At 36.9% G+C, this 13,737-nt stretch overlaps 1 protein-coding gene across 7 annotated transcripts in view; it reads right to left on the bottom strand.

Moving 5' to 3' along the window:
* The window catches only part of Frmd5 (FERM domain containing), a 366,456-nt gene that overhangs the window by 44,666 nt on the left and 308,053 nt on the right, over window positions 1-13,737 (bottom strand). For 5 of the 7 annotated variants that reach the window (XM_083130972.1, XM_083130979.1, XM_083130977.1 and 2 more), the window contains exons 5-7: window positions 7,927-8,138; window positions 7,464-7,616; window positions 2,537-2,551 (exon numbers count right to left, since the gene is read on the bottom strand). In XM_083130972.1, coding sequence (XP_082987098.1) covers window positions 2,537-2,551; window positions 7,464-7,616; window positions 7,927-8,138 — 380 coding nt within the window. The remainder of the gene's footprint in view (window positions 1-2,536; window positions 2,552-7,463; window positions 7,617-7,926; window positions 8,139-13,737) is intronic. The other 2 variants (XM_083130974.1, XM_083130975.1) reach the window with 1 other exon arrangement.

The following is a 13,737-nucleotide window of genomic DNA, read 5'->3' as shown; positions in this document are numbered from 1 at the left end:
TCGGCATCCAGAGAGAGACTACATCTACATACCACAGTGTTGCGTGTAATGCAGAAGTTTAAGGAGACGGGATCCATGTGCGACAGAGAACATTGTCGATGGCTGAGAACAGCTACCGATGAAGAAACAGGAACGTCAATCCTTGGTCAAGAGCCCGAAACGCAGTACCCGGCATTTGGCTTCAGTGTCAGGAGTCAGTCAGAGATCCATACTTCGTGTGTTGCATACTAACAAGTGCCATCCCTACAAAATTCCAATGCAGCAGTTCTCAACTTTGGATGAACCAGACAGGCAGTTATAGTTTGCAGACTTGGCTTTGACTTGTTGCAACGAGGATCCCCAGTTCCCGAAAAGTGTTCTGTTTAGAGATGAGGCCATATTCTTCGTAAACGGTGAGGTAAATAAGCAGAATCATCGTTATTGGTCAGATACCAACCCATCATGGACAGATCCTCGTAAGGAAGTCGGTGTGGCAAAGGTAATGGTGTGGTGTGGGATATGGAACACCCGAATTGTGGGACCTGTCTTCATTCATGGCAACCTGAATGGGGAGAGATATCTGAATATTTTCCAGGAAGATGCGTTCCCATCACTGATGAACCCAGACAGCGAATTACCAGCCTATTTCCAGCAGGCTCCACACTACGCATTATGTGTCAAGCAGTGGTTGGATGAACAGCTCCCAGGTCACTGGATTGGTCTAAGAGGGCCCACTGAGTGGCCACCCCATTCTCCGGACCTTGTGCCCTTGACTTTTACCTTAGGGGTCATCTTAAAGCCATAGTTTACCAAGAGAAAATCACTGATCTCCGACATCTCCAGCACCGGATCCAACAAGCATGTGACTCTGTCGACCCTGCAGTGTTATTGCGTGTCCATGAGGACTGGCTGAAACATCTTACGTTGTGTGTAGCACAGAACGGGCAACACAGAGCACATCTTGTAGGATGCCAAATGTGAACTTGAACTGTGAAAATATCCTCAACAAATAAAGTTAGGCGAAAAATAACTGCATATTCATATTTCTGAGAAAAGGCACATGTAATATGATATGCTACATGACTCCCTTTCTATTTGAAAATCTGGATGTAATTCCAAGATGGCGGCTTTCAAGATGTCCGCCATGATACACACTAGCCCCATCTGATGTGCCCCACCCCCATTACCCATATCCAAAATTTCATTGCCCTCCGTCAAGTCGATTTCAAATTAAAAGGGTGGTGCCGGACTTTTGCCTCACCCTGTATATTATATTAATATTATATTATATTATATTTATATCTTTCCACTGATTCTAAAATGAACTTTAACTTTACTTGTGGCTTTTACACAGTAATCACAATCTTAAAAGCTAATGTACAATTTGAAAGAAAAAATAGGAAATTTCAAAATCATACTTTCTAGATTATTATTCATTTTGAGTGTGGTAACTGTGGGTGAAGGACAAGTCGAAGTGTGCATTATGAATGATATTCTTCCAGAAAAGCAGACTAGCTGTTCTGAAAACAATGACTGTAATTTCTTATGATGACCTCCCAGATTGCCACATCTTCTGCTGGTTCTTCAACTGGTCAAACTCCAATTCATGTTAATAAGATAAGGGTTGCTAATATAATTCAAAAGAGTAGTGGATAGAATTCTAATCCTCGAAAACTTCTTTGGATTGATATAATTGACAGGATTATAATAGATATTACTAAATGCTAATATGCCACTCAGCTTGTTGGAGGCAAACCGTACAATTGTATAGGCAAATAAGAAAAATCATTCTGGTTGTGCCACCATTGTCTAATGATTTGAATGTATGAATTGAAGAATTGAGGCACTGTCAAGTGGGAAATGCTCAGTACTTGAAGTGAAATTTGTAAGCTCCTATGGCTTACCATGGTGACAATGATTCAGCTGGGGGGATACGTTGCAAAACTTTTGCTAGCCGGGGGATAAGATCCCTCTGCATTCCCCTTCACTTCGACCTTGATTATCAGCTAGGTATTTGAATATTAATAATCTGATGCAATTCTTGAATACAGTAACCCCCTGAGTTATGTAAGTAATGCATTCCGTAAACCTTTATGTAAGTCGAATTTGTAAATTGCTGAAGTGTAACATTGTAAGAAACAGCAATATTTATTATTACATGTATGTATGTATATTATTTACACAGTATTATTTTATAAATGAAACATCATGCAGCAGTATTTACTCGGATATAAAAGTATGAAAAATATATAAAAGAATATAAAAACAAACTGAAATCACATAAAAAAATGTCTTGTGATGCTACATACAGTTATTACGTAACTGCGAATTTACATAAGTTGAGAGGTTACTGTATTTTAAAGGAAAATTCTTAGTAAATTTTTGCACATAATTGGAGTAGAATACTTACACACTAATGCTGATCAATATTTGAACACTTTGAATTATTACAATTTTCAAGTATTGATATTGATTCAAAATTGTATCGGCTCAGCCCTAGATATTCATAATAGTTATATACATATAAACATATATATATATATCACACAATGCTTACTTTTGTCCTTGGGTCCTACAATGTAAGCATGAAAAGAGAAGGCAAATTATATATTATATATAACCAACAATAATAATAATAATTATATTAATAATAATTATTATTATTGATATATGTAATTAATTTTGTTATTGCTATTATTACATGAATAGGTAAAACGATGGTATAAGTGCAGTTGATGAAAAGTAAAGTTCATGATTAATATTTTACGCATATTATTAATAAATATATTGAATAATTAAGGTTAACCCGGTAGAAGCATGGGAAATGGTTCGATGGTTTACTGTATGTGCAAATTACAATTACTTCATATTTGATGGCAAAATTTATCAGCAAAGTAATGGTCTATCAATGGGAAACCCAGTAATTGGAATAATCTCCTGCATTTTCGCTCATTACATAGAATCTCCAATTGTTAATCAGATAGGTGCAGATATCATACTCTACATCAGATATGTAGATGATGTGATAATTATTGCTAAAAATGAGTACACCATCATGGACGTATTTAAATTGTTAAATGAATCACATCCTTGCATAAAATTCACTTCTGAACCCATGAATAACAATATAATTTCTTTTCTTGATCTGAATATTAAGACAACTGACACAATTCAAACATCAGTCCATAGGAAAAAACTAGCAGGGCAAAAAAATACACCATGCCAATTCAGAACATTCTCGTATAACAATGTATAATATAGAGGGTGAGTCAAAAGTTCCTGACCACCCCTCATAAAATGAAAGAGGGTGTAGATTGCGACAATTGGTCATGGTAGTAATAGTTAGGCCTAGGGGGAATCACATCTTGGTAACCACTATCTTGGATCCAACTTCATTTCTTTCAATGGGAAGGGAGGCATGTGGGGTATGGTTTTGGGCTAGAATTTCACCAGGAATTCAGTGGTGAAGTCAGATTTATGAAAACTTTAATCCTAACCAGAGATTTGATGTTTCAAAGCAGGAAGGGGAGGGGATGAGAATCCCACCTATCGCCCCTTCAAATCACATCCTGCATTAAAATGAATAGATGCATGTTTGTTCGCTATTTTCAAATGACAAAATTTAATTTTTCCCGTTCTAAAAGCATTTCAAATTAACCCAAAACGATGTCTAGGGGCTTTATATGTTTCAGTATTATCTGTTTTTAAAATAGCCACAAAATTCTAAAAAATAAAGAAATAAAATGTATTTATATATAAAAAAAACAGGAAATCTGGATGTATCCACACACGCACCATATATATATTTTAAAAACAGATAATACCGAAACATATACATACATACATATATATATATATATATATATATATATATATATATATATATACACACACACACACACATATATATATATATATATATATATATATATATATATATATATATATATATATATATATATATATATATATATATATATATATATATATATACAGGGTGGAGCACGGGAACCGGACGAAGTTGAAAAAGTCACTACAAAGTTAATTTTTGCTGGCAAAAAAAAAAAAAATTACAGAAATATATAGTGAAGATCATAGCATTTTATGATAGACATTCAAATGTTCTGTTACTAGTAGTTACTAGCAGTTTTGTTTCTGTTGCAGGTAGCATATTGTAGCAGTGGACGTTGGAACATCAAAAATTTGCGTACGACAGTTTTGTGAAGAGTGGTGAGTCGGTAACCAAGGCTCAGCGTCAATTTCGTCGCAGGTTCAACATCCACTGCAATGCCTCTGTTCCTAGTTGCAACACAATCCTACATTGGGTCAATGCTCTCCGTGCTAGAGGCTCACTAATGAAGAAAAAACCACCAGGTCCCCAACAAACTGTGCGCACTCCAGGAAACATTGACAGGGTCCGAGAAGCGATCGTAAGAAGCCCACGCCGCTCTGCTTGGAAACACTCTGCAGAACTGCAAATCTGCACTCCTACAGTGAGGCATATTTTAAATTGAGTTTTCATCCATACAAGGTAATGGTTGTGCAGAAAATCAAAGAAATGGATTACCAACAGCGAGTGAACTTTGCACAGGGAATGCTTACATGTTATGAGGAGAATGAAAACATGGTGTTATTGATCAGTGATGAAGCTCACTTCCACTGTACTGGGCTGTGGAAAATCCACGAAAGCTCCATCAGAAACTGCTCCACAGCCCAAAAGTGACCATGTGGTGCGCTGTAGGTAAGGTTGGCATCATCGATCCTTATTTCTTTGAAGACAATGGTGTTACTGTAACTGTCAATGCTGATCGTTACATTCAGATGGTACCTGAATTATGGAGGAGGATTACTCGTCGAGCAGTGTGGTTTCAGCAAGATGGCACCATGGCTCACACAGCCAGAGCCTCAATGACTGCTCTTTGAGCTCTATTTCTGAACTGCGTCATTTCCAGATTTGGTGATGTTCCATGGCCCCCTTGATCCCCAGACTTGTCCATGTGTGATATTTTTTATGGGGGTACCTGAAGTCGCACATCTACGAGAGTAGGCCACACACACTAGATCAGTTGAAGGAGGCTATTCGTGAGACCATTGACCAAATCGACAGAGACATGCTGGAGAAAGTGGAGGTTAATTACCTTGATCGCCTTCAAAGTTGCATCTGCGAAAATGAATGCCATTTGTCCAATGTAATTTTTCGCACATGAATAGCATAACATGGTATGATCTTCACTATATATTTCTGTAAATAATTTTCTTTTCCAGCAAAATTTAACTTTGTACTATTTCAAATTCGTCCGGTTCCCATGTCCCACCCTTTATATACATGGAGGACAAGTTTTGTATCTCGCAGATGAAAAATATTTCTGCGCTACGTTTATGTACCATCAAAGTTCACAAGTTCAGCCCTGCCTGAAAAAATATCCTCGGTACTTCAGTGACCTAGGTAGCAGTTCATACAATATGATTGCTCCTCTGTTTACTTGCAACATGGAAGACAAACGAAGAGTTATTTTTCTGAGGTCTGAGGGTGTAAAACCTTCTTAAATCTAGGGAAGAATGGAGGTTCAGTATTGAGACAGTTGTTTGAGTCAGGGAACTATATACGAATGGGTGGAAAGATTCAAAAACAGAAGACAAAATGTCAATGAACAACACTGAAGTGGGAGATCAACTGGCATGGCAACTGAGGCAGTGAAATAGAAGATTGAGCAGCGAATCTGTGGCTGCAGGTTAGTCACTATTGATGAAATTGCTGTAGAATTTAACAAGAGCCATGGTTCTGTGTGCAATGTTGTCCATAATGATCTCGAGTTTAGGAAAGTGTGTAGCAGCCACGGGAGCTGTCCAATGATCACAAGATGCATGGGAGACGAGTTGTCAGGAGCATTTGGACCGTTATGCTCATGAAGGAGATGTTTTTTCTCGATCGATTGATTGATTTGCTTTATTCTTTGCATTCGGCTAATCGTGAAGAAGAGTGATGATACAATTAAATTTATGAAGAGACACTCACAAAGAACATCCATGCCCAGGTGGGGATTTGAACCTGGACCCCAGGCATCATAGCTCACTGAGTTAACCACTCTGCAATGGAAAACGGTATTTTCTCAATTCACTTGTGACAGGAGAATAGAGTCTGTGGTGCACCATTATGAACCACAGAGTAAGTTAGAATTGTCTCCAGCCACAAAAAAGTCATTATTTTGAGATATAAATGGTACTATGTTGGTGCACTTCCAGGAAAAGGGTTGAACTGTGACTAGTGACTGATCGAGTGACATGATAGTGAACAAGTTGAAGCCCGTAATGAAATTTTTTAAAATAATTTTTAAAGAGCAGTTCTTGTTTATACCCATTATAATACCATGAAATACTGCTATTACATATGGAATTTCCCAAGTTCACCACTGTTTTATAATGGGTCATTACTGTTCCTATTAGAAGTATGTGTAATTTTTTATGCAAGTACTTGAGCATGAACTTGAATCACACTTGGTTATCTATCTTGATAAACTCAACTACTAGCCTGAAGATTTAAAAATTTGTCACACACGGGAATTTTTGTGCCTAAAGAACAAAATTACTCCAAGTAAAATCACATTATGACCAGAAAAACAAGAAATAATATGGACATAGTATCAGTGTAAACAAAGAACTAGTGTGGCTAACAAGAGGGCTTGTGAAAGTTATAACCCCCTCTTCATATGGTCAATATTTCCCTTTAAAATGGATGAAACAGCACTGATTAATAAAAAAATCAATCTTAATTTCCCTTTACAGTCACATTGTACTATGTTGAGAATGATGCATACTGAGAAAGACTGAAGACAACAGAGTGAAGAGCTCTTTTTTTGGATCTTCAGAATGATGCATACTGAGAAAGACTGAAGACAACAGAGTGAAGAGCTCTTTATGTGAATAGTTTTGGAACTTCTCTAACAAAGATAAATATGCAGCATTCAATAATGGATTTTGTTAAATCAAAATGGTTGGAATAGTAAGATATGAAACAAAAGTTAAAGAAATTACTAGACTCCACTCCACCAGAAATGAGGAAGACAGGACAACCAAAAATTTAATGGATAGAGAATGGAATAACAAGCATGGAGAAAGGCAGATGTATAATTGGGCACATAAATATGTGTTAAACATAAGTAAATAAATGTAATAACTGAAAAAAAAACATTTATACGTTATGTTGTTTAAAATTTTAAATATTGTGACAAATACTACTAAGTAACACAGTGAAATCCCAATTTTATGATCCTGAATTTTATGTTATGAAATTTTCCAAGATTTTACATTTTCCCACATTTTTTTGCCCCTTGGGTCTCCTGAAAAATATAAAACCGAGGTTCCACTATTCTTTATTATTTCATTACTTTTGTGATTACTTTATAATGCACATGTTTCTATTATATAAACTATAATTTATAACTGTTTGGAGTGTATGTATTGTAGATAATGCTATATTATATTACCTCATTGAAAGTCAGATGAACAATGAACATTTTCCCTTCGTAGTTAATCTTCTGCACCTCATTCCATTTGAAGTGATGTGTCTTTCTGCTGCCTTGGAAAGTTAAGATGCCTAAATGATTGATCCCAAGGTACAACTGATTCCCTCTATGATCCTAAAATAAAAATTCAATATCAAGCAGCATTAAACTACAAAATAATAATTAATGAGAAGTTAATATTTATTCCAGATGGAGATTTTGTCATAAATCTATCATAGTAGTAAACGGTATTGTCCTACAATTTTCAGGACCAGTTTACTACTTATTCAAAATTTTAACAGCAGGAGAAGAGTTACGAGTATATTTTCTTCAGCACCTTTAAATATGAATTACAGACAAATTGATTACAGACATATAACAAAACTGTCAATGTTCTCTAATAATAAAAAAGTGGTCTCAAGTTTCTACACATTCCATGATTTACCTTAACAGGATGTGGATCAACTCCATATGTGTCCAACAAGTAGGCTTTCCTCAAAAAGTTAGTCTCCGCTTCTGCTGGTGTTTGTCCTTTGAGCTGCGTCGAATGAATTTCCACGATCTTTTCTTCTATCAAAATGGTTTGCTTCAGAAGAAGTTTGAACTCTGAAACATAATTCTCCACATGCTCTTCTGGATCATAATCTCCAATCTCAGCTGAAACAAGAAATTTTGAAAAATCACCTTTTGTATACTTACTATGGCAAAACTACAATTAGCAAATTTTTGCACCAACTTCTGGTACTTATTTTATTTTCTATAGAAAAAGGTTCCATAAGTCAATTTACCACTGTGCAAATTGAACCTGAATTTCCTTGCAGCAAAGGAAATTTTCCTTCATGTAGCAACACTGCGTCTGCCAAGTGCAGTACAGAAAGCAGAAAGGAAGAAGCAGTGTTCTTCCACCAAAGCTGTTTGGAGCGGAGAGTGTACAATCGAGGAGGAAATCCCATCGTCAGAAGGGTGCAATGGAGAACAATAAGTGACGTAGGTAACAATTTAAGTTCTTTAAATAATTTAGTTAAATTCAGGTTTACAAGCTTGTTTTAATAGTTAGCAGAATATATAATGAGTAATTACCCATATAGTAAAGCTAAATGTATAAAAATATATGAAAAAAGTTGGATTACCGGCAGTATGGTAGCATGGAGAATATGGCACTGGACTTAACCATTACCACTCAGCCCTGGATAGGCTAAATACAGGGGCGCTGAAAAGTTTGTGGCACGACCATGTTCCCAAACGATTTGAAGGAAGGTGACCAAAAGTGTAAAAGGATGGAGGCATTCAGGAAAATCGTGTCCCATTTTGAACAAACCGAGCAATTCCTGCCAAGATTCGTTACCATGGAGGAAATTATGTTACATAAGCAGGAGGCAAAACAACAGTCAATGGAATGGCGGCACTCTGATTAACCTTGCCCTAAAAAGTTCAAAGCACAAAAGCCTGCAGGGAAGGTCCTTGCTTCATTTTCCCGGAATAAGGACGACGTGTTACTTATAGATTACCTACCAGGCCAGACACTTAATGCAGAGTACGACACATCATAACTCACCCGAGTGAAGAAGATTCTGAAGTTGCAACGCCAAGGAAAGCTCATAGAGGAAGCCCTATTCCTCCACGACAATGAGCCTGCTCATCGAGCATTGCAAACACAGCTGAAACTACGTGACTTGGGACTTTCAATGTCTTGATGATCCCCCTATTCCCCTGATCTGGTCAGACTAGTTTAGTTTAGTTTATTTTGCATCCAAGGACTACCGGTGTGTACAAATTACAGTACATGGTAATATAGGACATGTCAATACTTACATTACAATACAATATTACATTAATAGATTTTACAAATACAAAATATATAGCCAAAAATTGTAAAAAATTGGGTCTTACTCTGGTATTATATCAAAATCACAAAAAAATATAACATGAGAAGATATAGAACATTGCAGCTTACTTCTAGGTGATACTAATTATCCACTTTCATTTGACATTTAATTTTACAAGAATAATATGTGATTATACTACATTATGTACATTTGTCTTATGTAAAAGTCACTTCCATGTATTCAGCTATAGAATAAAAAACATGCTTCAGAAGCATTGATTTTATCTTGTGCTTGAATATCATCAATTTTGGTTCTTTCCTCACATCTTGTGGTAGTTTATTGTAGAGATCTATGGAAGAGTTTAAGGGACCTTACTTACATAAGTTAAGGTGGCAGTGTTTTATGTGAAGTTTGTCTTTATTTCTTGTGTTTAGGCCATGTATTTCCTCATTTGTGGCAAAGTTGGAAATATTTTGCTTAACATAAATTAAGCATTCAATAAATGTATATGCAGAGGAGAGTTAACACATTAAGTTTACGGAAAAGAGTTCTACATGAATAAGTTTTCTTTACTCCAGCTATGATTCTTATAGCTCTTTTTTGAAGCATAAAAAGGACATTGGAGTGGCCCTTGTTACCCCAAACCATAATACCGTATCTTAGTAAAGCATCAAAGTTTGTCATATAAAGGCACTTTACAGTTTGGGTGCTTGAGATGTCTACCATTTCTCGAAGGGGAAAGCACACACTACTTAATTTTGATTGTAGCGTGTTTATGTGTTCTGCATAGCTAAGGTGTTCATCCAGAATGATACCCAGAAATTTTGATTTTTTTTTAGGCTCTAGTTGTGTATTCCCAGATATTAGATTGAGGCTTATTTGGTTTGGATTGTAGAAAATGTAATGTAATTTGTTTGTTTTTTTGCTGTTGAGGAGTAGATTATTATTTAAAAACCAGTCATCTAATTTGTTTAATACATTATTAGCCTTAGATTGTAGAGCATCTTTCGAAGTGTCTGTTACTATCATATTTGTATCATCAGCATATAATATTGCATTTGCTTCGGGTATAACGTTTGGTAAATCATTTATGTACATAAGAAACAAAAGAGGGCCAAGAATACTTCCCTGAGGCACCCCACATGTTACACTTTTCATGGTGGAGTGTTAAAGTGTTACGTATCCTTTTGCTGTGGTGTGAGCGATTTCTACAATTTGCTTTCTATTGGTAAGGTAAGATTGAAACCACTTTTGTGGTAGTCCACGAATACCAAGTTTTTGAAGTTTCCACAGCAATATCTCGTGATTTACAGAATCGAAAGCTTTTGATAGGTCACAAAAGACTCCTACCGTGTGATTACAATTATTCAGCGATTGTGTGACACATTCTACTAAGTCTGCTAATGCTGTTTTCGTGCTTCGTTCAGACGTAAAACCATGCTGCGACAAGCTTAAGATTGAGTGTTTACTACAGAAATTTTCTACTCTCATCATTATTGCATGTTCAATAATTATTTGAGAAGACTGAGAGTTGCAAAATGGGCCTGTAATTTGATAAATCCATTGGGTCATTTTTCTTCAGTAATGGTTTAGCCTGTCTGGGAAAATACCCTGTTCAATGGAATTGTTTATTATATGTAGTAATGGTTGACATAGGGAACTATAACATTTCTTAATTAGGAAATCTGGTATTTCATCAATGCTGGAAGATCGTTTGTTTTTTATACGCCTGAAGATTATCTTTAATTCCTGTTCAGTAATTGGGGAAATGAACAAGGATTTGTCATTTACTGTTATGTGTGTAGAATATTCTTCTGGAGCAGCCATAAACCCATTCCTTCTATTTGGAACTGCATTTACAAAATACTCATTGAAAGCATTCGCAACATTAGGGGGATGCTGGACTTCTTTTCCATTAATACATATCACCATATTATTACGTAAAGATTGGTGTTTTGTTGATGCATTTCTTATAATTTCCCACATTGTTTTACATTTATTGTTTGAATTATTGATTTTACGGTCATTATGATTAATTTTTGATTGGTGGAGTACATTTTTATATATTTGCTTATACCTCTTGTAATATTTCAGAAAAGATGGATTGGGATTCACCTTACTTTCAGAATGGAGCATTTTTAGTTTTCTACTTGAGATTCTGATTCCGTTTGTGACCCATGGTTTACACTTAGTGGATCTGTTTACTTGTTTAGGTGGAAAACATTCATTGTGTAACAAGATAATTTTGTTCAGAAAGAGATTAAATTTTTCGTTTGTGGAAGGTAAATTATAAATATCTTCCCAATTTTCACTGTTTAGTTTTCCAATAAACATGAGTATAGAACCTTCATCATATTTACGTTTCTGCATTTTTAGTGGCTTTCTATGATATTCAGTAGCTTCTCTTTTACATGTGAGACATAAAAATTGTGCTTCATGGTCGGAGAAGCGGACTGATATGTTTTCACATTGAAACTCTTTTGAGTGTACACTTATTAACATGTGGTCTATGAGGGAGAGTGTCTCTTTCGTTATGCGCGTGGGTGTAGTTACAATTTGCTTTAGGCCAAAAGTGTTTATTGTGGCTTCAAAGTGCAGTTTCCATCCTGTATTTTTTAGAAAATCAATGTTTAGGTCCCCACATACCACAATTTCACATGTATAACTTTTTAATTCATCTAACAATACTGGCAGATTTTTTATGAATATTGTATAGTCTGCATCAGGTGTTCTGTAGCAACATGCTATTATTAAATTATATTGTGCAAGATGTACAACACTAACTTCAAAATGTTTTTCTATAGGTCTCACACCTTCTCCTACGCCAACTCGAAAAATCACCTGAAGGGACGCCATTTTCTACCCGATCACGAGGTGAACACTGCCGTGGAACGTTTGTGCGAGGAGAAAATTTGAGATGGTTTTTAAGCGGTCTTCAAAAGTTGGAACATCGTGCAAGAAATTGCATTGAGCTTCGAGAGGAGCTGCATCATTCCCACTGCATTTCTTCTGGGTCAGGCCACGAACTAGTGTTGCCCACGAGATGAGACGAGACTTTGGTCTGACTCGCCTCATCTCGTGGAAATGCTGTCTCATCTCGAAAATATTCGTTTGTCCCGTCTCGTGTCTCGTCTCGAAAGGTTCTGTCTCGTCTCGTAAAAGTAATGCAGGTTATACCAACAAAAGTTACAACTGGGAGACATCACAAAATATTATTCTCGAAAATGGGTTAAACCTGTAATCACTTTGCTCACTGTAGCTATAGTGAGAATAAATATCATTCCTTAATCATAAGAACATTAGTATATCAAATAAAGTTTGTTGATTATCAATAGCTAGATTATGAATAGAATCTGCCTTGCTTTTCTAGCTCCCATCCACTCTTTAGCCATCGTACACGCAGGGAGCTTTCAGACAGAAGGAACACGAGACAGGCGACAAGCCACACGGGGGTTTACGCTGAAGTAACAAGCGACAGGATCCCCTTCCGTTCCATCTATGATAAAAGTATTCGCCGCACGGGCAGTACGAACAGATCGAGGCGATTCTACGCTCGATATTAAGAAAACGACCCAATTTGAGAAACACGGAAGCGACAAGAGACACGCGGTGCTTCGATTCGGAAGGTTACGTTTACTGAGGCTTCATTTCCAAGCGATACTTGTTGCTGTCGCATGTCGCTTATTAATCCTATGACTTCAGGCAATTTTATGTTCTTTACGTCCCAGCAGAGTATCTAATTGAACTAGCTTTTACTAGGTTTTTAGAGCCGCGGTGGTGCAATCGTTAGGGCGTCTGACTGCCAAGCGGGAGACCTGGGTTCGATTCCCGGGGTGGGTGAATAAAGGTAGGAATTATTCCGCAATGTCCCCACATAAAGCAGCTCCGGGGCTCAACAGCCTCATATCAATGGGTGCATGGGAGCATTCCTGGAGGGCAAAAGAGCCGGAGTGTGATGCTGATCACTTCGCCTCCAAAATGACCTTTCCCCCACATCCCGTAAATATGCCTTCATGGCACTATGTTATATGCACTTGGAACTTTACCTTTACCTAGGTTTTTAGTGCGAAATCTTTGGAGTTTGCAACCAGCACTCCAAGCTGCTGTGAATTTTGAGAAGAGGGTTGCAAATGAAAGAAGGGTCTGTTTGGCCGAGAAATTTTATGACGATTCAGGCCAGTATGGCTGGAACAGGGCCATAGTAAACAATGGCAGTGACTTCCTCCGGATCGTCTTGCGCAAGAATGAATGGAAGAGAGCTCTTTGGGTAGCAGATAGTTGCCAGATTTAAGGTGTTCTGAGGAAATTTCAGTAGGAAGATACAAGGATTTTGCAAGTTAAGATAGCTGGGACGCGAGGTTAAAGTCTGGGCAAATTCGTTACGGACAACGTGTGACGAATTAGGATTTTTCGAGGGGAGAATCTTGCAG

Source organism: Lepisma saccharinum, chromosome 11 (genome assembly GCF_977018435.1).
Source record: "Lepisma saccharinum chromosome 11, izLepSacc3.1, whole genome shotgun sequence".
NCBI classification, from domain to species: domain Eukaryota; kingdom Metazoa; phylum Arthropoda; class Insecta; order Zygentoma; family Lepismatidae; genus Lepisma; species Lepisma saccharinum.
Note: the sequence above shows the minus strand (reverse complement) of the source record. Positions and strands in the feature narration are given on the sequence as shown.